General features: G+C 41.7%; 1 protein-coding gene across 1 annotated transcript in view; it reads left to right on the forward strand.

The window, feature by feature from the left end:
* ddx10 (DEAD (Asp-Glu-Ala-Asp) box polypeptide 10) overlaps positions 1-21,635 on the forward strand; it is a 188,306-nt gene that overhangs the window by 106,780 nt on the left and 59,891 nt on the right. Inside the window, exon 16 of the mRNA XM_059646651.1 lies at positions 20,507-20,557. Within this exon, the coding sequence (XP_059502634.1) occupies positions 20,507-20,557 (51 nt within the window). The remainder of the gene's footprint in view (positions 1-20,506; positions 20,558-21,635) is intronic.

The following is a 21,635-nucleotide window of genomic DNA, read 5'->3' on the forward strand; positions in this document are numbered from 1 at the left end:
TCCTCACAGCTCCCTATTTTCATGTGCACAGCTGGCTCGGCTGTTTTCCACAGTGCAGTTTGCCAGAAATCTGAGAGAAACTGGTATCTCTGTGTGCTACCTTTCTCACCCTGTATGCCAGTCCCATTGTTATCGACTCTCCCACCCCCAATTCCCTTGACTTACGGTTGAGCTTTCCCTTTGCTTACTGGACAAACCTCACTCTAGATCTATACCGATTCCTTTGTACATTCTGTAAAGAGAAGATAGAATTTGTTTTTATCATCTGAGCAGCTGAAAGGATGAGGATTATGAGCAATGATGAGCACTTTAGCTATAATACAATGCTTACAAGCTTTAGAAAATACACTCTCAAACTTCTGTATTTTTTCTTGGATTAATTTCTTATTTGCTGGAAAAGATTAGGGTTGATTAAATTTCTCCTCAGCTCCCTGTTGGTACAAGTCAGCAATTATTCCTTCTCTGAGTGGAAAAAAAAGGTTTTCAATTACCAAGCTGCCAGTGTAATTCTCAGGCGAGGCTGAGCCTACAATCTGATTGGATTGTGTTACTTAAGCCTTAAAGCAATCTCTGCATTGAATCAAGAACTTGAAAACAACATCAAAAAAACCAAAAAAATACTCAGGTCTGGCAGCATCTGTCGAGGGAGAGACAGCATTAATGTTGCATACCTGTGATCTTTTGTCAGAACGGTTCTCAGAAAAAGTCCGGACCTAAAAGTTATCTCTGCTTCTCTTTCCATTAGATTCTGTCAGACCTGAGTATTTCCAGTATTCAGAGATAGTAGGAACTGCAGATGCTGGAGAATCTGAGATAACAAGCTGTAGAGCTGGATGAACACAGCAGGCCAAGCAACATCAGAGGAGCAGGAATGCTGACGTTTTAGGCCTAAACCCTTCTTCAAAAATAGAGTAGGGGAAGGGGATTCTGAAATAGCTGGGGAGAGGGGGGAGGCGGATAGAAGATGGATAAAGGATAAGATAGTTGGAGACGAGACAGACAGGTCAAAGAGGCGGGGATGGAACCAGTAAAGGTGAGTGTAGGTGTGGAGTTAGCAGGGGGATAGGTCAGTCCAACGAAGGTGGAAAGGTCAAGGGAGCGGGATGAGGTTAGAAGGTAGGAAATGGGGGGTGTGGCTTGAGGTGGGGGGAGGGGATAGGTGGGCGGAAGGACAGGTTAGGGAGGCAGGGACAAACTGGGCTGGTTTTGGGATGTGGCTGAGGGAGGGGCGATTCTGAAGCTTGTGAAGTCCACATTGATACCATTGGGCTGCAGGGTTTACAAGTGAAATATGAGGTGCTGTTCCAGTATTTTCTGTTTCTGTTTTCAGCATTACAATATTTTGCATTGGATCAAAAAATCTAGAATCTGCATGAATTCTTTTCCAACTGAGTTACTTGTAGGTTTCTTTCAAACATTGAGTTTCTTCGTCTTGTGTGCACCTCAGAGTCCTAAGTCACATTGAGAGGAAACACATGAAAGATCAGTGGCAATTTCTCTCCTTCTACAGATCAAGGAAAATCCATTCATTAGACTTCTGCATTCTAATTGATGCACAGCTCAAAATATTGACATTGTCATTGTCAGATTATCATTGCTCTTGAAACCAGTGTTCAAATCCTAAGAAAGGCAATAAGAAAGTAAGTTGAGGCATTTTAACTTGAATTGACAGAGTGACCTGGGTTGTAATAAGATGGTGGGATCAGTAATTTAAGACAATTGAAGATGTAGAATTTATTCTCCTTTTTATTTAGATATTTTTTAAAAATCATTTGTGTTTTCCTTAATTCTCACCATTAAGGCTTTCTCATTTGTTATCTTAAATTTTTTCATTTCCTTTCTTTATTTGGTTTTAATACACATCTTATAACCCTTTAGGAAGAACTCTGCCATGTTCAGCCTTCAATAAGCTATTTTTTTCTTAATCATAACCATTGAGCCTCTCTTGCCATTTAGGGTTCTCCAGTCATGGTCCCACCGTTTTTCTTTTACAGGAGCATATTTGCCTTGTACTTCTGCTATTTCATCCTTACTGTTTCTCGCTGCTAGAACAGTTTAGTAGCATTTCAGCATACTATCTACTCATTTAAATAGCCGTTGATTTAGGAATCTGACTTTTGTTTTCTGGGAGTACATTTGTTCTGAGTCTTTTCTTGCATCCCCTCGAATACTTGCACTGCTCGGACATTCATTTACCCTTGGGAAGCTGTGCTCACTTCATTTTTGACAAATCACATTGGCCTTGCCTCGATTCAACGCCTTTAGTCGTGGTCTAATTTTGTCCTTTTCTCTGAATTATGGTCTTTGTAGCCGTGTTATGTTCATTACACCTTCCACCTTCCCAGCTTGATTTCATAAAGCTAAATCCAGCAATATCTTTTCTTGTTTTGCATCTGCTACATATTGGCTGAAGGCAAATATTTTCCTTAATGTATTTTAAGAATTTTACATCCTCTGTATAATTGTATTCCAATTAATCCCAGTGAATGGAAATCTCCTAGTATTATTGCTAATTTATTTCAGCATTGTCAGCAATTTATCTTCATACTTGTTTTCCTATTTTCCTTGGATTGGTGATCTATAGTATAGTCTTGGGTTTCAGCTAAGTGCCATTGTAATCCAAATTGGACAACATCTGGTCTGAAGGCAGGCTGTGTTTAATGGAATCATTGACCACCTCCTATTTCTATGTATTCATTGCAAATCTGTCTACCCACCCCAAATGTTTTACAGCTGTCGCAGTAATTTATATATAGAACATAGAACATAGAACAGTACAGCACAGAACAGGCCCTTCAGCCCACGATGTTGTGCCGACCATTGATCCTCATGTATGCACCCTCAAATTTCTGTGGCCATATGCATGTCCAGCAGTCTCTTAAATGACCCCAATGACCTTGCTTCCACAACTACTGCTGGCAACGCATTCCATGCTCTCTCAACTCTCTGTGTAAAGAACCCGCCTCTGACATCCCCTCTATACTTTCCTCCAACCAGCTTAAAACTATGACCCCTCGTGTTAGCCATTTCTGCCCTGGGAAATAGTCTCTGGCTATCAACTCTGTATATGCCTCTCATTATCTTGTATACCTCAATTAGGTCCCCTCTCCTCCTCCTTTTCTCCAATGAAAAAAGTCCAAGCTCAGTTGTGCGTCATTCTATCAACAAGAAATCTCTTAACATGCCTGAGCCGAGTATTTTCTGATGAAGGGTTGAGGCCCATAACGTCAGCTTTTGTGCTCCTTGGCCTGCTGTGTTCATCCAGTTCCACACTTTGTTATCTCCAGACCCCAAACAGGTTCCCATAAGTTATCATGGGTGCAAGTGGATCCCCCACATCATGAAAGTCCTGGTTGAGAATGAATGTACTAGCTCCCTTTGTTTTTCTCCTGCCACTTTGGTTGCAACAAGATTAATTTAAAATGACCCTTCCCTTATGGGTAGTTTTCTCCTGGATCAAATGTGTTTATGTTTTAAAAGGAGCAAATTTAACCAGGGTTTCATGACATAATAAAAGAGTGAGTTTATTATTAATAAACATGGAAAGAAATAATAATGCAGCCCACATACACACAAATTGGGAATAAGAAATGAGTATAAAAGAGAAGTTAAAAGATATACTGATCAATTTTTCTGGGTGGTTCATGAAGAGTAGACAATGGGATACTGATATTTAAATAGTCGATTTTGAGGCAGCCCCTCATTAGGTTTTTCTGTTGCATCGATCTCTATCTCTGTCTCTCTCGCGCTCTCTCTCTCTCTCTCGCACTTGCGCTCTCTCTCTCTCTCTCTCTCTTTCGCTCGCACCCTCGCTCTCTCTCTCAATCTCTTCCCCCCCTCTCTCTGTCTGTGTTTGAAGATTCCCTGAGGATCTACGGGTATAACCTTCCATGGTTTTTTTTGGCCTGTAGAAGCCCCCTTCCTTGAAAAAAACTTCTTGGAATTAAAAGTTGAAAAATTAGAATAATACTCTGGTCTGAAGCTTTGTCGTGACAGGAGCAATGGATAACAAAGCAAGTGACCAAACTTGGCTTTTCTTCTGCACAGGTTTTATTTCTAATTTCTCTGTGTTGCAGATTGCTAATGTACTCATTTTAAATTTGGAGCCAAGGTACTTTTGTTGTATTTCAGCCCCTGGAGTCATCCAGGATATATTCTAAAAGCTATATTTCACTTAATTTGTACCTTTTTCTCTCCCAGCATACATTTAAATCAGTTAATTTTCTGTTTCTCAAAGGAATTCACTAGTCATAGGTGTTCTTCATTGTGCTGATGATGGCACCCGAAGCATCAATTTTCTGCTGCATTCAGTCTCTGTTTGACAACAAAATATCAAGTTCCTGTTTAATAACCTCTCCAGATTCATTTGCAATAGTCTGGGTCTTCTAAAAATTGCACTTGGTAATGTCTCTGAAACAGAGATCCAAGTCAGAATATATCGGTCTTGAAGTCTGCTACAGAGCTTGCTGAGCATTGTTGAAATGAAATGACCAGACATCATCAGGTTGGCTGGTGGAGTGACAAATCTTAGGTTGAAAACAAAATGCTTTATAAAATTATGAGTCAGAAGCTTGGCAAAAACAGGGATGCGTGAAGAAAAATTGATATTCTGAATTTCTGTAAGGATTGCAAAATATTAGTCCATTATTAACACACTTTTACATGTAGAGGGACTTATTTCAGTAAATGAGTGGGCTTCTTAATGTGCAAGTATCTGAGATTTTATTGACAATGAAAGGAGAAAAACTCAAAATCAGTGTCCCAGGAAACTTAATTTACTCTCCCCTTTGCCATCTATCAAAGGGATAGCTTATTCAATCACATTAGTATGTTTACAGAAGAAACAATGGATTGGCAGGAAAAAAGGCAACAGAAATTGCATGATATAATATAGAAAGTTTAGCTGGAAATTATTTCCTTAGATTACAAAGAGATCACTTGCAGAATCGTAACAGGCCCTATAAAATGTCATAGATCAGGTAAAATTGAGAACCTTAGAACTTGAACGCCAGAAAAAAAAGTAATCTGAAGGATTCTTCTAGATGAACTAGTGATGATTAAAGTGGATGCTGCTGATCTGCCTGTAAAGTGCACAGGACAAAACTCTTCACTGTACTTCGGTACACGTAACAATAATAAATCAATTCAGGTCACACTGGAAGAAGTAGATGAATTTGAATACTTGGGACAAATGAAAACAGAAAATGATGAATGCAGTGCCATCATCAGAAGAGGCTTAAGAGATAACCATAGGCAATTTTGTGAAAGAGGATGATGTGTTAATGGCAGGAAAAGAGCTCACAAGATGATTCTTTCTACTGACTTTTCCATATGCCTGAGATACCTGGTCAATAAATAAATATCTGAGAAAGAAAATGGAAGTCTTTGAAAAGCTGACACTAAGACGAATGTTTTAAATTCTAAATACAGGCCACAAAGCAAATGAAGTGACACTCGAAATTGCAAGAACAAAGCAAACATTAAGAAAATACATTTTCCAGGCAAGAAATCAGTATTTTGACCATTTAATTAGAGCTCAAAAGGTTTTTAAAATTCTTTCATGGAATGCAGACCTCTCCATCGCAGTTAATATTTGTTGCCCAACTCGAATTGCCCTTTCACTGAGTGCTTGCATTTTGAGAAGGTTGTTGGGAGTCAGCCACATTCCTGTTGTTCTGGAACCGCACACAGACCAGACAGGGCAAGAACAGATTTCCTTTGCCAAAAGACATTTAAAAACAGTTGGATTTTTAAGAAAATGATTCATAGTCAGCTTGATTGAAACTGTTTTTACATTCCAGGTGTAATTAATTGAACTTTAATTCCACCAGCTGCTGTGCTGAGATTTGAACCCATTTTCCCAAAACATTTATTTCGGCCTCTGAATTACTAGTTTAGTGATGTTACCATGGTACTACCATCTTTCTAGCCAGAGACTGAATATACCAGGTAACTGATACCACATGTATCATCAAATCACAATGAGGTATGCCTGTGACTAGTAAATTCCTTTCAGAAACATAACTGCTCTAAATGCATGCCAAGAGAAAAATAGAGACAAACTTAAGGAGAAATACACCTTTAGAATAGAAATTGAATGACTCTGCGAGAAAAGTGCAAAATGATAATGGCAGCTGTGATATATTTAGAGGAGTTTGATTCATTTTCCAGGAATATGTAGGGCTAGGAATAGGCCATTGAGATGCTTGAACTGCCCTACCATTGAGTGAGGTCTTGTCTGATTTATACGTCAGTGGTATTTACCTGAAACCCAAGAATGCAGTTTAGATAGTCAGACAGACAGAAGAAGAAAAGAAAACATGTAGATAAACTGCTGAGAAGTACTGAAACAATGAGGGAGTAATATATGTAGGAAACCCAAGAGAGGATTGGGTACTTGGGGATTTAGCTTTAGGAATTGAACTTAGGCACTTGAAGTTGGAAGTGATTGTGACCTGGTTGTAATGATCATAATTCAGTTGGAGTTTGGTCTGGAAAAGGGCAAAAATAGATCAAAAAGAACGGTTTTGAATTTGGGAAATGCCAATTTTACTAAGCTGAGATGTGATTTGTTTAAAAATGAAATGAAATCAGATCTGAAGTTAATACAGTATCAGAGCAGCGGAAGGTATTCAAGAAGGTGATAGCAAGGTGTAGAGCTGGATGAACACAGCAGGCCAAGCAGCATCAGAGGAGCAGGAAGGCTGATATTTTGGGCCTAGACCCTTTTACAGAAATGGAGGAGGGGAAGGGGGTTCTGAAATAAAAAGGGAGAGAGGGGAAGGCAGGCAGAAGATGGATAGAGGAGAAGATAGGTGGAGAGGAGACAGACAAGTTAAAGAGGCGGGGATGGAGCCAGGAAAGGTGAGCGTAGGTGGGGAGGTAGGGAGGAGATAGGCCAGTCCAAGGAGGATGGACAGGTCAAGGGGGCGGGAAGAGGTTAGTAGGTAGGAGATGAGGGTGGGACTTGAGGTGAGAGGAGGGGATAGATGGGAGGAAGGACAGGTTAGGGAGGTGGGGACAAGCTGGGCTGGTTTTGGGATACAGAAGGGGGAGGGGAGATTTTGAAGCTTGTAAAGTCCACATTGATATCTTTGGACTGCCGGGATCCCAAGCGGAGTAGGAGTTGCTGTTCCTGCAACCTTTGGGTGGCATCGCTGTGGCACTGCAGGACGCCCAGGATGGACATGTCGTCCAAGGAACGGGAGGGCGAGTTGAAATGGTTCGCGATTGGGAGGTGCAAATGAACATCTGCTTGATATGGAAAATCTTCTTGGGGGCTGGGATGGGGATGGGGGGGTGGGGTTTGGGGGTGGAGGTGTAGGGGCAGGTGTAGCACTTCCTGCGGTTGCAGGGAAAAGTGCCGGGCGTGATGGGGCTGGAGGGGAGTGTGGAGTGGACAAGGGAGTCCCGGAGAGAGTGGTCCCTCTGGGAAGCAGATAAAGGTGTCGAGAGAAAAATGTCTTTGGTGGTGGGGTCAGATTGCAGATCGTGGAAGTGTCGGAGGATGATGCGTTGGATCTGGAGGTTAGTGGGGTGGTACATGAGGACGAGGGGGATTCTGTATTGGTTGTTATTGCGGGGAGGGGTGTGAGGGATGAGATGTGGAAAATGCGGGAGAAAAGGTTGAGGGCGTTCTTGACCACTGTTGGGGGGTGATGGTGTGTAGTTGCAGTCGTTGAAAAATGAGGACATCCTGAGACGTACAGGAGTGGAATGCCTCATCCTGCAAGCAGATGCAGTGAAGGCAAAAGAATTGGGAATAGGAGATGGCATTTTTGCAGGAGGTTTGGTGGAAGCTGGTGTATTCCAGGTAGCTGTGGGAGTCAGTGGGCTAGAAATGTATATCAGTTTCTAAGTGGTTGCGAGAGATGGAAACAGAGAGATCCAGGAAAGAGAGAAGGGTAGGGGGGCAGCCCAATGGTATCAATGTGGGCGTCACAAGTTTTAAAATCTACCGCATCCCAAAACCAGCCCAGCTTGCCCCCGCCTCCTTAACCTGTCTTTCCTCCTACCTATCCCCTCCTCCCACCTCAAGCCCCACCCCCATCTCCTACCTACTAACTTCTTCCCACCTCCTTGACCTGTACATCCTCCCTGGACTGAACTATCTCCTCCCTAACTCCCACCTACGCTCACCTTTTACTGGCTCCATCCCCGCCTCTTTGACCTGTCTGTCTCCTCTCCACCTATCTTCTCCTGTATCCATCATCTGCCCGCCTCCCCTTCTCTCCCTATTTATTTCAGAATCCCCTTCCTGTCCCCCATTTCTGAAGAAGGGTCTAGGCCGGAAATGTCAGCCTTCCTGCTTCTCTGATGCTGCTTGGCCTGCTGTGTTCATCCAGCTCTACACCTTGTTATCTCAGATTCTCCAGCATCTGCAGTTCCTACTGTCCAAGAAGGTGATAGTGTGTTCAGAACAAATGTACTCCCAGAGAGAAAAAAAATGGGATTACCAAGTTACAGCTGCATAGATGTCAATGACCACACAGTGGGGCAAAGCAATATGGAACACTTGTGTCAGATATCAAAACATCAATATTGCAGAAATGCTAGACAGATATAGGAAATGCAAAGGTGAAATTAAAAAGAAATTAGGAAAGCTAAAGGAAAGTATGAACATTAATCCTTGCTTAGTAAAATCAAGAAAACCCAAAATTCTTTTCTAAACATATAAAGCAAGCGGATATTAAAAGAAAGAGTAGAGCCAATAATAGATTAAAAGCGTTGCTTACGTGTGGACACAGAAGGTATTGCCATGGTTCTAAATACTTTAGGTCAATTTTCACAATGGGGGGATGTTGCAGACATTGCTGTTAAGCAGGTATAGGAGTGAGAGATATTAGATGTAAGAGAAGGAATATTGAGGGTAATATCATCCTTGAACATGAATAAATGACTAGGCATGAATGATACCTATTGCTGGCTGCTTGGAAAAACAAGGGAGGAAATAGCTGAGGCGCTGCCCATTATTTCTAAACATCTTGGGCTACATCCACAACAGTTGGAGAATTGAAAGACTGCTACCATTGTGGTGGCAAATTACTGGGGAGAAAAGTTCTGAGGGAGAGTAAAATTATCATATAGGAAAGTACATACTTTAAGAATAGTTATTTTGAATTTATGGGACAGTACAATGAGCATGAGAGTTGGGAGCATGGTAAGGCCATTTGGCCCCTCAAGCCTGATTGTTTGATAATATGACCAGGAAGTTTGACGAGAGGAGTGGTGCATTTGATGTAACCTTAGGGATTTTAGTAAAGCTTTCTTTGGGCCTCGTGCAAGTTGCACCCGGAATTGGCTCTGTGGCAGGAAACTGAGGGAAAACTTCACGTGTTTCAGGGCTATTTTTAGTGGAATCTACAGAGGTGTGTACAAAGTCCCTATCTGTTGATGAAATACAAATTATTTAGATTTAAATATAGGTGTATGATTAACATGATACAGAAATTGGTTATATGGTCAGTTGTGCAGAACAAGTGACAAATGGAATTTTAAAAATTCATTCATGGGATGTGGAATATTTGGCCAGCATTTAGTACTTACCACTAGTTGAGAAGGTGATGGTCAGCTGCTGTTTTGAAGAGCCTCAATCCGTTCGGGTTTTAGTCCAGTGATGCCGAAGGAATGGTGATATATTTCCAAGTCAGGATGATGTATAGACGTATAGTTTGGAGGGGAACTTGCAGGTAGTGGTTTTCCCATATATCTGCTGCACTTGTCCTTCTAGATCATCATGGTTGTGGGTTTGGAAGGTGCTCTATGAGTAGCCTTGGTGCATGGCAGATGGAATTCATTCTAGAGAATTAAGAGATGATAAATTTGGGGACAGCAAACAAGGTAAATGCATATGTAATGAGTGGTGAGATTCTGAGAAGTGCTGTAGATTCAAGGGAGCTTGGCTTGAATGTACAGAAAGCAGGATGCTTTCATAAGGTGGTTAAAAGGCATATGGGGGATATTTCTTTATTAGCTATGGTACAGAATGAAAAGAGCATGGTGATACAAGATTCTAGCTCCCAGGTACTGGTGAGGCCACAGCTAGAATATTTTATATAGTTTTGTTCAGTGTATTATGGGACAGATGCGATTATACTTAAGAGGGACTAGAGGAGATTTATGAGAAGTTTCCAGAATTTTAGCTTTGGGAGCAAGATTGGTTGTTTTCTTTAAAACAATGAAGGCTGAGGGGGAATTTAGTTTAAAAGGTAAAACTGAATCAAGATACAATGCTGAGGATTGAAAGCATCAATATCGAGTGGTCTGCACTTCAAATAATTTGCAGAATGTTTACCGAGGTCATGCGGATTTGTTTTACCCAGAGGCCTGAGGAGACCTGGTACTATTCCTGAAAAGACAGCATTTAAAATTACCTGGCTATACAGTTGTGTATGTAACTACTTGATTGTGTACCAAGAGCTGGCAGAGAGATTTGGAACAAGGGTTTGCAGAGTTTAGAGGGAATACAGCAACCTTGATGCTAAACTTTGGAATTTAATACCAAGCTTCTTCACCTCTCTCTCTCTCTCTCTCTCTCTCTCTCTCTCCATATAAAACACTTCTTAAAACACACTGATAAACCTTTGGTGACCTCCTCTCAAATCTCCTCCACTGTGGCGGTAAGGTCTGTTTGACATTGTTAGGGAGTACGTGGAAGTTATTACTGCATGAAATATGTTACGTAAGTGTAAATTGTTCTTGATGTTGAGGTCCATACAGGTTTGTTGCAAGACCATCATTGTCTTTAAGAGAGTGAGCAAAATTGACATTCATTATTTATCTAATACATATGTAGCAAAATCATAAGCTTAGGATATAAAATGGAAGAATACCTTCAGTTACATGAAACTGTAAAAAAAGAAAGTGACATTACTTTTGAAATGCATAAATTGCAGAAAACTAGTATGCAGATAGTGTAGGTAATAGGAAAGCAAATGAATTTTGACATTTATTCCTGAAGGAATAAAGTATAAAAGTAGTTAAGTGTTGCTGCTTCTGTACAGGGCATTTGAGAGACCACACTTGGAATATTATGTATGGTTTTGGTGCCCTAACTTGAGAAGGGATGTAGTTTCATTTGAGGCAGTTTAAAGGAGATTCGTGAGAATGATTCCAGAAGTGAGGGGTTTGCCTTAGATTCCCTACAGTGTGGAAACAGGCCCTTCGGCCCAACAAGTCCACACCGCCCCTTGGAGCATCCCACCCAGCCCCATTCCCCCTATAACCCACACACCCCGAACACTACGGGCAAGTTAGCATGGCCGTTCCACCTAACCTGCTCATCTTTGGACTGTGGGAAGTAACCGGAGCACCTGGAGGAAACCCACGCAGAAGTTAGTTAGAGATATTGATCAAGTTAGGCCTATACCTGTTGAAATTTAGAAGAATGAGGGGAGATCTAATTGAGGTTATATAAGATGCTAAAGGGAATAGATAAAATGTTCATATTTTGTTCCTGTGGGGCAATCTAGAACAAGACATCACAGTTTTAGGATAAGCGTTAGCAGATTTAAAACAGAGATGACAAATTACTTCTCTTGGAGGGATGTGAATCTGTGGAATTCTGTACCCCAGAGTGTGATGGATGCTGGGGCATTGAGTGAATTTAAGGAGGAGATAGATAGACTTTCAACAGTACCGATTGAAAAATTATAGGGAGCAGGCAGAAAAATGGAGTTGAGGCTGAGATGATATCTGCCATGATCATATCAAATGGCAGACCAGGCTGAAGGAGCTGAATTAAAGATAACAAAGTGTGAAGCTGGATGAACACAGCAGGCCAAGCAGCATCTCAGGAGCACAAAAGCTGACATTTCGGGCCTAGACCCTTCATCAGAGAGGGGGATAGGGTGAGGGAACTGGAATAAATAGGGGGAGAGAGAGGGAGGCGGACCAAAGATGGAGAGAAAAGAAGATAGGTAGAGAGGAGAGTGTAGGTGAGGAGGTAGGGAGGGGATAGGTCAGTGCAGGGAAGACGGACAGGTCAAGGAGGCGGTATGAGGTAGTAGGTAGGAAATGGAGGTGCGGCTTAAGGTGGGAGGAAGGGATGGGTGAGAGGAAGAACAGGTTAGGGAAGCGGAGACAGGCTGGGCTGGTTTTGGGATGCAGTGGGGGGAGGGGAGATTTTGAATCTTGTGAAGTCCACATTGATACCATTGTGCTGCAGGGTTCCCAAGCGGAATATGAGTTGCTGTTCTTGCAACCTTCGGGTGGCATCATTGTGGCACTGCAGGAGGCCCATGATGGACATGTCGCCTAAGGAATGGGAGTGGGAGTTAAAATGGTTCGCGACTGGGAGGTGCAGTTGTTTGTTGCAAACTGAGCGGAGGTGTTCTGCAAAGCGGTCCGCTTGGTTTCCCCAATGTAGAGGAAGCCACACCGGGTACAATGGATACAGGATACCACATTGGCAGATATGCAGGTGAACCTCTGCTTAAAGTGGAAAGTCATCTTGAGGCCTGGGATGTGGGTGAGGGAGGTGGTGTGGGGGCAAGTGTAGCACTTCCTGCAATTGCAGGAGAAGGTGCCGGGTGTGGTGGGGTTGGAGGGGAGTGTGGAGCGAACAAGGGAGTCATGGAGAGAGTGGTCTCTCCAGAAGGCAGACAAGGGTGGAGTTGGAAAAATGTCTTGGGTGGTGGGGTCGGATTGTAGATGGCGGAAGGGTCGGAGGATGATGCGTTGTATCCGGAGGTTGGTGGAGTGGTGTGTGAGAACGAGGGGGATCCTTTTAGGGCGGTTGTGGCGGGGGCGGGGTGTGAGGGATGTGTTGTGGGAAATGTGGGAGACGCGGTCAAGGGCGTTCTCGACCACTGGGGGGGGAAAGTTGCGGTCCTTAAAGAACTTGGACATCTGGGATGTGCGGGAGTGGAATACCTCATCTTGGGAGCAGATGCGGCGGAGGTGGAGGAATTGGGAATAGGGGATGGAATTTTTGCAGGAGGGTGGGTGGGAGGAGGTGTATTCTAGGTAGCTGTGGGAGTCGGTGGGCTTGAAATGGACATCAGTTACTAGCTGGTTGCCTGAGATGGAGACTGAGAGGTCCAGGAAGGTGAGGGATGTGTTGTAGATGGCCCAGTTGAACTTGAGGTTGGGGTGGAAGGTGTTGGTGAAGTGGATGAACTGTACGAGTTCTTCTGGGGAGCAAGAGGCGGCGCCGATACAATCATCAATGTAACGGAGGAAGAGGTGGGGTTTGGGGCCTGTGTAGGTGCGGAAGAGGGACTGTTCCACGTAACCTACAAAGAGGCAGGCATAGCTGGGGCCCATGCGGGTGCCCATGGCCACCCCCTTAGTCTGTAGGACGTGGGAGGAATCGAAAGACCAAACTGGAAAGAACAGACTGTCCCACTGGATTGGGGGAAAGAGGTGCAGAAGGACACGGTGAGACAGAATATTTGTAGGACCTTGCTCTGCACAATTTAGCTGCTGCGCTTCTCCATATGACAAGAGTGCATACAATTCAAAGGCACTTCTTGCAAGTGGGACATACTGAGGGAGTGAAAATTGCGACTTTAATATTATCTTGTTTCTTCTTTCAAGGATAATTTTTTTGGCACTTAAAACTACATGTGCAAAATGTTAATAGGCTTTGTGTGGACAGGAGTTCAGTGGGGAGGTCAGTGCTAAAGTAAATGAGTTTATGTTTCAAATTCAAACAGGTGACAGGTAAGTAGTTAAAAAAATGGTTTTGCAGTTACCACTCAGAAGCTGTAATGTTTTAGGATTATAAAAGTACTGTATATGAGAAATGTATGCATTTGTAAATTCAATGATCGATACATGCATAAAGGTTCAAGTGACCAATTTAAAAAGGTGATCTGTACCAATATCAGTTGTAGACTGCTAACTGTCACAGCTAAGGTTTATGAAGAGACTGGAGTTAAAGGGTCATAAATAATCATCCATAAAACCTACAATTTTTCTCAGTCACATGTCAGATGCGATTTGTGTATTCCATGTGACAGTGATATTAATCGAACATTAAGTTTTCTATTCCACAGCAAAGTGGAATCAATATCAGTTCCCACACATTAAAGCAGGACACAAATAATGACTACTTTCAGTGAGGGACATGTCACTCAATAATCTGATCAGATGCCAGCATCAATAATCAACTACTGAATTTTTAATCAAATGATACTGCTGGAAGTTTTCATTTAAAATTTACCGTATACAGACATTATTTCAGGGATAAGGCACTGATGAATTCATTTGAAACCTGGAGGCCATGCAATCTAGGTGATATATTCTGCAAGTACGTCAGATTTACAGTTTGGTCTAAGGTATGGATTAAACCATGAAACTTGCAACATGAAGGTAAATTATTCTAGCCAATTCAGTGCAGAAACAGGTCAAGCATGGCCAATTTTAAGTTACACAATGACTCATTATTAAATTGTTGTGGTCGACTTATACACAAGCAGGAGAATATTAGAACCAGGAGCAGGAGAAGGCAATTCAGCTCCTTGGGAAAACCAAGCGGAGGCTTGGGGACCGCTTTGCAGAACACCTCTGCTCGGTTTGCAACAAATAACTGCACCTCCCAGTGGCGAACCATTTTAACTCCCCCTCCCATTCGTGAGATGACATGTCCATCATGGGCCTCTTGCAGTGCCACAAGGATGCTACCCGAAGGTTGCAGGAACAGCAACTCATAATTCAGCTTGGGAACCCTGCAGCACAATGGTATCAATGTGGACTTCACCAGCTTCAAAATCTCCCCTTCCCCTACTGCATCCCAAAACCGGCCCAGATCATCCCCTCCCCCCACTGAATCCCAAAACCAGCCCAGCCTGTCTCTGCCTCCCTAACCTGTTCTTCCTCTCAGCCATCCCTTCCTCCCACCCCAAGCCGCACCCCCATCTACCTACTAACCTCATCCCACCTCCTTGACCTGTCCGTCTTCCCTGCACTGACTTATCCCCTCCCTACCTCCCCACCTATACTCTCCTCTCCACCTATCTTCTTTTCTCTCCATCTTCAGTCTGCCTCCCCCTCTCTCCCTATTTATTCCAGTTCCCTCTCCCCATCCCCCTCTCTGATGAAGGGTCTAGGCCCGAAACGTCAGCTTTTGTGCTCCTGAGATGCTGCTTGGCCTGCTGTGTTCATCCAGCTCCACACTTCGTTATCGTGGTTAGATACACCTTTGTTCTGTCATTTTTGTATTCCAATCACTTAATCTGCATTTACTTAATCTGCATTATCTGTCTGTCTCTGTCTCTCTCTCACTGTCTGACGCGCGCACACACCCTGTTGCATAAATACTGCTCCCTCCATACTTCACATCAGCTCTGAAGAAGTCATCTAGGCTCAAAATATCAGTTTACTGTTTCTCTGCATGGATGCTGGATTATTTTTGTTTGTTTTCAGTATAGTTTCCAGCATCTGCAATAATTTGCTCCCACAAAGAACAATGATTTAATGACCCAATAATTTGTTTGTGTTTTGGAAGAGGGATGGATAATGGCTAGCTCAGGGTGTAGAACTCCCTTACTTTTTTTTAAACAGTGCTATAAGATCTTCAGATTGCATTGATAGGGTAACCTTCCCAAATGACATCTTTGCTAGTTTTACAGTCTGTCAGTGTTACATAAAAGTCTTATCCTAAATTGTTTGTTCAAATATTGGAGTGGGTCTTGAAACCCAACTGGAACCATTGCTAGCTTCATTACGTTGTTTCATCAAGGCAGCAACAGATTCCTGTGCATTATCAGCCTAAAATTCTTGAAAATTGCATCCTTTAAAAGCTCGAATCACAATGGACCTATGCATCATTCAGGCAACCATTTGGGTAAAAAGCATTGGCTGTATATCTCAGTTATGCACGTTTTCCATTCAGTGGTTCACTCTGTAGCTGAGTTGCAAGATTAACATTCATGGACAACATCATGCCAACATCTTATGTATTCATTGATACCCAATAGCTTGCACATTTTGAATCATTTACTTTTAAATAATGGTTTTTTTTAGATGCAATCTTGCAGGTTTACTTTCAAATTTACCTTACTTTTAGTCAACAGTGATTCTGGATAAAATCTGGTTTATTGATTCATTTGTAAAGCATTTGTAAAAATCTGGAGCAGTGGATATTTCTAATGAAGAGACTAGTTGGTTCAAAGGGCCATGGTTTACATAACAGATTAGTTTGGAGGAGGAAAAAATGTATGTAAAAATGCTAAAGATTAACATTGAAAGAACAGCAAGTTTCTTGGAACTTAAGGCAGTTAGTAAACCAAGCAATTCATTACAAGCAGTCTGAGGTGATTAACCAAACCTAAGGACTTTGAAATGGCATGGCACACTGGCTAATAACTTTTTGAAAAATAAGATTTTGACTGGAGGATGCCAGTTTTGCTGATGTCCTGTATAAGAGCAGTAATGTTGTTATCTTTCCCAAAATAAAATGAGTTGGAGGAGATAGTAGGAACAGCCTATATAACCTATAAGAGAGAATGAATTAAATAAAGTTAAACATAGATTTGTAAAGATAGTAGTGAACATTAATAAAAATTGCATCTTTGTGATTGATAAGTTTTCATTAATTAGGAAATGAAGTTGATTGCAAATAAAAATAGTTTTTTCCTTTATTTGTTCAACCCATGTATAATAATGAACACTCACTTCATCTAAAGGAGAAAGTATCTGAGATTTATTCCCTTTTGTGACTTACATAATTCTGAAATCATCCATGTCAATTCTGTTAACATTAACAACTTGCATTTGTATAGCACCTACACATAGCAATGCTTTACCAGACTGTGTTCAAGCAGACATTACCATTGCATCTCAGGAGGAGATAGCTCAGTCAAAGAGGTGGGTTTTAAAGGTCAATTTAAAAGACAAGAGAGAAGTAGTGAGGCTCAGAGATTTAGGATGTGAATTTCAAAACTCAGGGCTGAAGATACAGCTGTCAACCACAGAGAGATTAAAAGTGTTATACAAAATGCCATAATTTGAGAAGTCCAGAAATATCAAAGTCGTGTAGGGCTGGTGAAGGAAACAGAGCGAGAAACAGAGAAATGAGGCTTTGGGCCGATAAGCAAGGGTGAGACTTTTCGAATCAGGGTGTTGTCTTACAAGGAGCAAGTTAACCAGGACAGTGCTGAAGGGGATTCAGTAAGAGTTAGGGCACAGCAGCAATATTTTAAACTTAGTTTTGTAGTGGATACAGATGAACCAGCCAGAAGACAAACAGACTTGTCGATTTCAAGTGTAACATAAGCTTTGATAGTTTCATAGATCATCTGTCGATGATGTAAGGCAGGTGGAAAACTATATATTAATACATGGGGTTCATTTTGGATGAAATTTTCACTTATTGTTATTAGCTGTGCATTCTTAATGTGCCCAGCAGTTTATAATGCTATTCTTGGTTTTTGGCTGCACTCTATTCTACTGCCAGTGTCTTCGAGAAGGTTTATTTCTCTTGTGTGTGCAGTATTGGGGTATCCAAACCCACTGCCTCTGCTTGAATCATCAAAATAGTTAGGTTTGGGCCCCTTACACCTCTAGTAAACACAACAGCTTGTTGACACATTTCACAAGTGCCCAAAAATGGCTGTGTGCAATTTTTTTATATATTGCAGTTGAAATTAACATTGATCACCTTAGGCAGAGACACCTCTTGAGGAGACACACTTCCATTCCTGTTCTGAAAGATGTATTATAGGTGAATTCTATAAAAATGGCATTAGCTAGTGTACATGTGTGTCTGACACAAATATCTAAGGGCACAGCTAAGCATTCAATTCTAGTGCAAACAGATTGTACTTTTGGCTTGTTTGGTTCCATTGATTCTCTGGCCCTGCAAGCTGTGATCCATATTCTCTTTCCTGTATGAAGCGCTTGACATACCATTGCCACCCAAATCTGTGTTTATATTTCTCATGTTGACATGTTTGAATTATTCCAATATGATCATAGTAAACTTCCTCCTCTTCACTCTGTCTGTAGCTTTTGACATGGTTGGCCACTTCGCCTTTCTTTAAAGCCGATCCTTTATCTTCCAGCAGGTTGACACTGGCCTCACTTGATTCTGTCGGTTGCAACCACAGAATCATTTGTATTGGTTTCTCCTATTTCTGTGCTATTATCTCGTGTTCTTTAAGTGTTTTGCCTTGGCCTCTTCCAATTTCTCGTCTCCACCCAAAAACACGTCAAAATGTGCATGTATCCTGACAAGACCCAACTGTGCCCCACCACCACTACCTTTTCTGACTTGTCTGGCAACCAATCATGAAGGAGCAGCAGTTTCTTCCAAATACTGCAAAAACTGTAGGGTTGTCTTCTGTCTCAGCCACAAACTCTGGTCCCAGACCGTTGAGTCCATCCCCATTCCTTGGTCACTGCCTGACGCGGAAACAGACCATTCATAGCCTACATTGACTCATATTCTGGGAATGACTCGATGGTAAAATTCTCATCCTTGTTTCCAGATCTATCCATGGCCTTGCCCTTCCCATTTGTATAATATCCCTCAGACCCACAATGTGCTGAGATCTCTGCACTTTTCCTTTTCTTGTACAACCCTGATTTTAATCCCTTTTACCATAGGCAGCTGTGACTTCAGAAATTGGCTGAGTGACAGGAGGCGCAGAGCAGAGATAATTTTCCAGAGACACTATTTGGCAGGGTATGATTAGCTGTGTCCCACAGGGATCTGTGATGGGCCCCACAACTGTTCATGCTAACTATTAGTGATTTAGATGACGGGATAGAGAGCTGCACATTCACATTTGCAGATGCTACAACAATAGATGACATTGTCTGCAATAGATAGAAACATAAAGTTAGAAAGCTGTATTCATAGATTAGAAGGGCAAAATTTGACAAATGCGTTCATCTCAAATTCAGTTCAATATGCACACATGTGTAATCATCAAATTTGGACCTTGAAAGGATAGATCAGAGTACTGTCTGGTGAAAAACTAGAAGTGGTGGAGGACCAAAGAGACTCTGATACAGTGGGATGCTTTTGGAAGGTCACTGCGGACTTGATGGACCGTATGATCTGCTTCCACACTGTAGGATTCTTGTGATTCTGTTACACATATGCAAATCATTAAAATGTTGTGAATAATGCAAAAAAATCACTTCAAAAAGTTAATGAAGTGTTTTGACCCATGTATCTAGAGGATTAGAATACAAGAATTAGAAGTCAAACTGCAACTGTGAAAAACCCTAATTAGCTCACCAGTAGAATATTATGTTTAATTCTGGCCATCATCCATAAGGACAGAATTATTGCCTTTGGAGACAACCTAGGTTCACTAGAATAATGATCAGAGATAATGGGGACTGCAGATGCTGGAGAATCCAAGATAACAAAGTGTGAAGCTGGATGAACACAGCAGGCCAAGCAGCATCTCAGGAGCACAAAAGCTGCTTGGCCTGCTGTGTTCATCCAGCTTCACACTTTGTTATCTTTTCTAGAATAATACTGGACTCCATGGGTTAAATTATGGGAACATATTCCATAAACTAAGATTGCACTGCCTGGAATTTAGAAGATATAGGGGTAATTTGCTCAAAGCTTTCAAGATACTAAGGAAATTAGCAAGATAGTTGAGAGAGAAGCGTCTTCTGCTCATTGAATTCTGCTGGTTTATTAGACATGGCTTAAAATTGAGATCTATGCCTTTCAAGAATTGAGCTAGAAAGCAGTCTGCATGTAAATGTTGATTGAAGTTTGAAACTATTCTAGAAAAATGCCAGTGTTGGATCAATTGTTTTTGAGTTTGAGATTGACTGACAGATTTCTTTTCAGCAAAGGTATTGAAGAATATGGAATAAAGGTAAGTAAGTGGGGTTTGGTCACAAATCAGCCTGGTTGCATTGAACAGGGGTGTGATATGTATGAGGGGCTAATGGCTTCTCTTGCTCATTTGTTCTTAAAATGTTGAAACAATTTGGGGGAAAATGTCTTTAAATTAAGTCTGACCCCAGAGACCCACACTCTTTCATAAGTGGGGCATGTGTTTATCTGTTATCCTGGCTGTGTCACTGTAAATTATATTTTGACTTCACTTTTTCTGCACTGTCCACAAGCCCAGTAGAAACTGAGCTGAGACACCCAAGATTAATTTTAGATAACAAAGTGTGGAGCTGGATGAACACAGCTTAAGATGCTGCTTGGCCTGCTGTGTTCATCCAGCTCCACACTTTGTTATCTCGGATTCTTCAGCATCTGCAGTTCCCAATATACCCAAGCTTAAATTTACTTCGGAACTTTCAGCCATCAGACAAAAGGTACTTGTATTCTGTAAGTATGGGCAGAATTATCACAGGTCTCAATGCTCAGTACCAATCAAATCTCACAGGAACCTTTTAAGATCACAAAGAGCAAAAAATAATTATGAACTGATAGTTGTTACCTTAGGCAAAGGGGGAACAAAAATTATTTTTTGCTGAAAAATAAATTGAACACTAAGGATTGATTCACTATGCATTTTGTGGTTCTCCTGTTCAACTACTTCTAACTGAATCCATCTTTTCCTTCTGTTTTCAGCTAAAAAGACTTAAGGAGAAAGCAGAAAGAAAGGCAACCAGACCAAAAGATGTAAGTGTATTACTCCTGTGAATAATCGGCATTCTTGTTGTGTAAAAGTATATAATTCACGTATGCCGTACTGTAACAACACTGAAGTTTCATAAATACAAGTGTACTGAGAATCCTGTACAGAAGTTGACGTTCAAACTGGAATTGTCATGAAACAGAGTTGCCAATACTGATGGTGCAAATAAGTGTTTCTGCAGCTGTAGATGTGACTCCAGCCTGTTTGAAACAAGGGTGTATGACATCATAGCTATTATGACATGGTTGAGGGCAGGGCAAGGCTGGCAGCTCCGTGTTCTAGAGTATACAACTTTCAGGTGGTGTAAAAGAGGATGATGTGATATTGATCCAGGAATCAATTACTGAAATAAGGAAGGATGTGATCTCTTAGAAGCCCCCTCAATTAAGGCCATTTGGGTACAACTTAGAAACAAAAAGGGGCAATCACTTTGAGTGTAATACAGACCCCCAAACATAAGGGAGAGATACAAGGGTGGATAGATAGGCACATTTCAGAGAAGAGTAAAAATAATAGGGTATTAATAGTTGGGGATTTCAACTTGTCTGATATTATCTAGGATAGACAAAGTGTGAAAGTTAGAGATGGTGGAATTCTTAAAATGTATCCAGGAGAGGGTTTTAAGCTAGTGCATAGAAAGAGCTACAAGAGTTGAGGTGGAGGTGGACCTAATTTTAGGCAATGAAGCAAGGCAAGTGGTTGAATTTTTAGTGAGTTTTATATGGGAGACATGATGATAGCGACTGTAACTGAGCAGGTTTTAAGGTAGTTATGGAAAGGATAAAGTTGGACCATAAATAAACATGTTGATGCGGAGGAATGCAGGTTTTAATGTCAGACAGGACCTGGCCAAAGTGAACAGGGAAACAGCTACTTGCTGGAAACTCTACATCAGAGCAATGGAGGGCCAACATGTTCCTGTAAAGATGGAGAGGTACCCTTGTATATTGAGGAATGTACAGGATTGGTTAAGGGAATAAAAGAGAAGCTTTGAGCCATACAGCACTGAAACAGATCCTTCAGACTAACTTGTCCATGCAGTCCAGACGTCCCAATCTGACC

The sequence above is a fragment of the Stegostoma tigrinum genome, chromosome 6 (assembly GCF_030684315.1).
Source record: "Stegostoma tigrinum isolate sSteTig4 chromosome 6, sSteTig4.hap1, whole genome shotgun sequence".
In the NCBI taxonomy this organism is placed as follows: domain Eukaryota; kingdom Metazoa; phylum Chordata; class Chondrichthyes; order Orectolobiformes; family Stegostomatidae; genus Stegostoma; species Stegostoma tigrinum.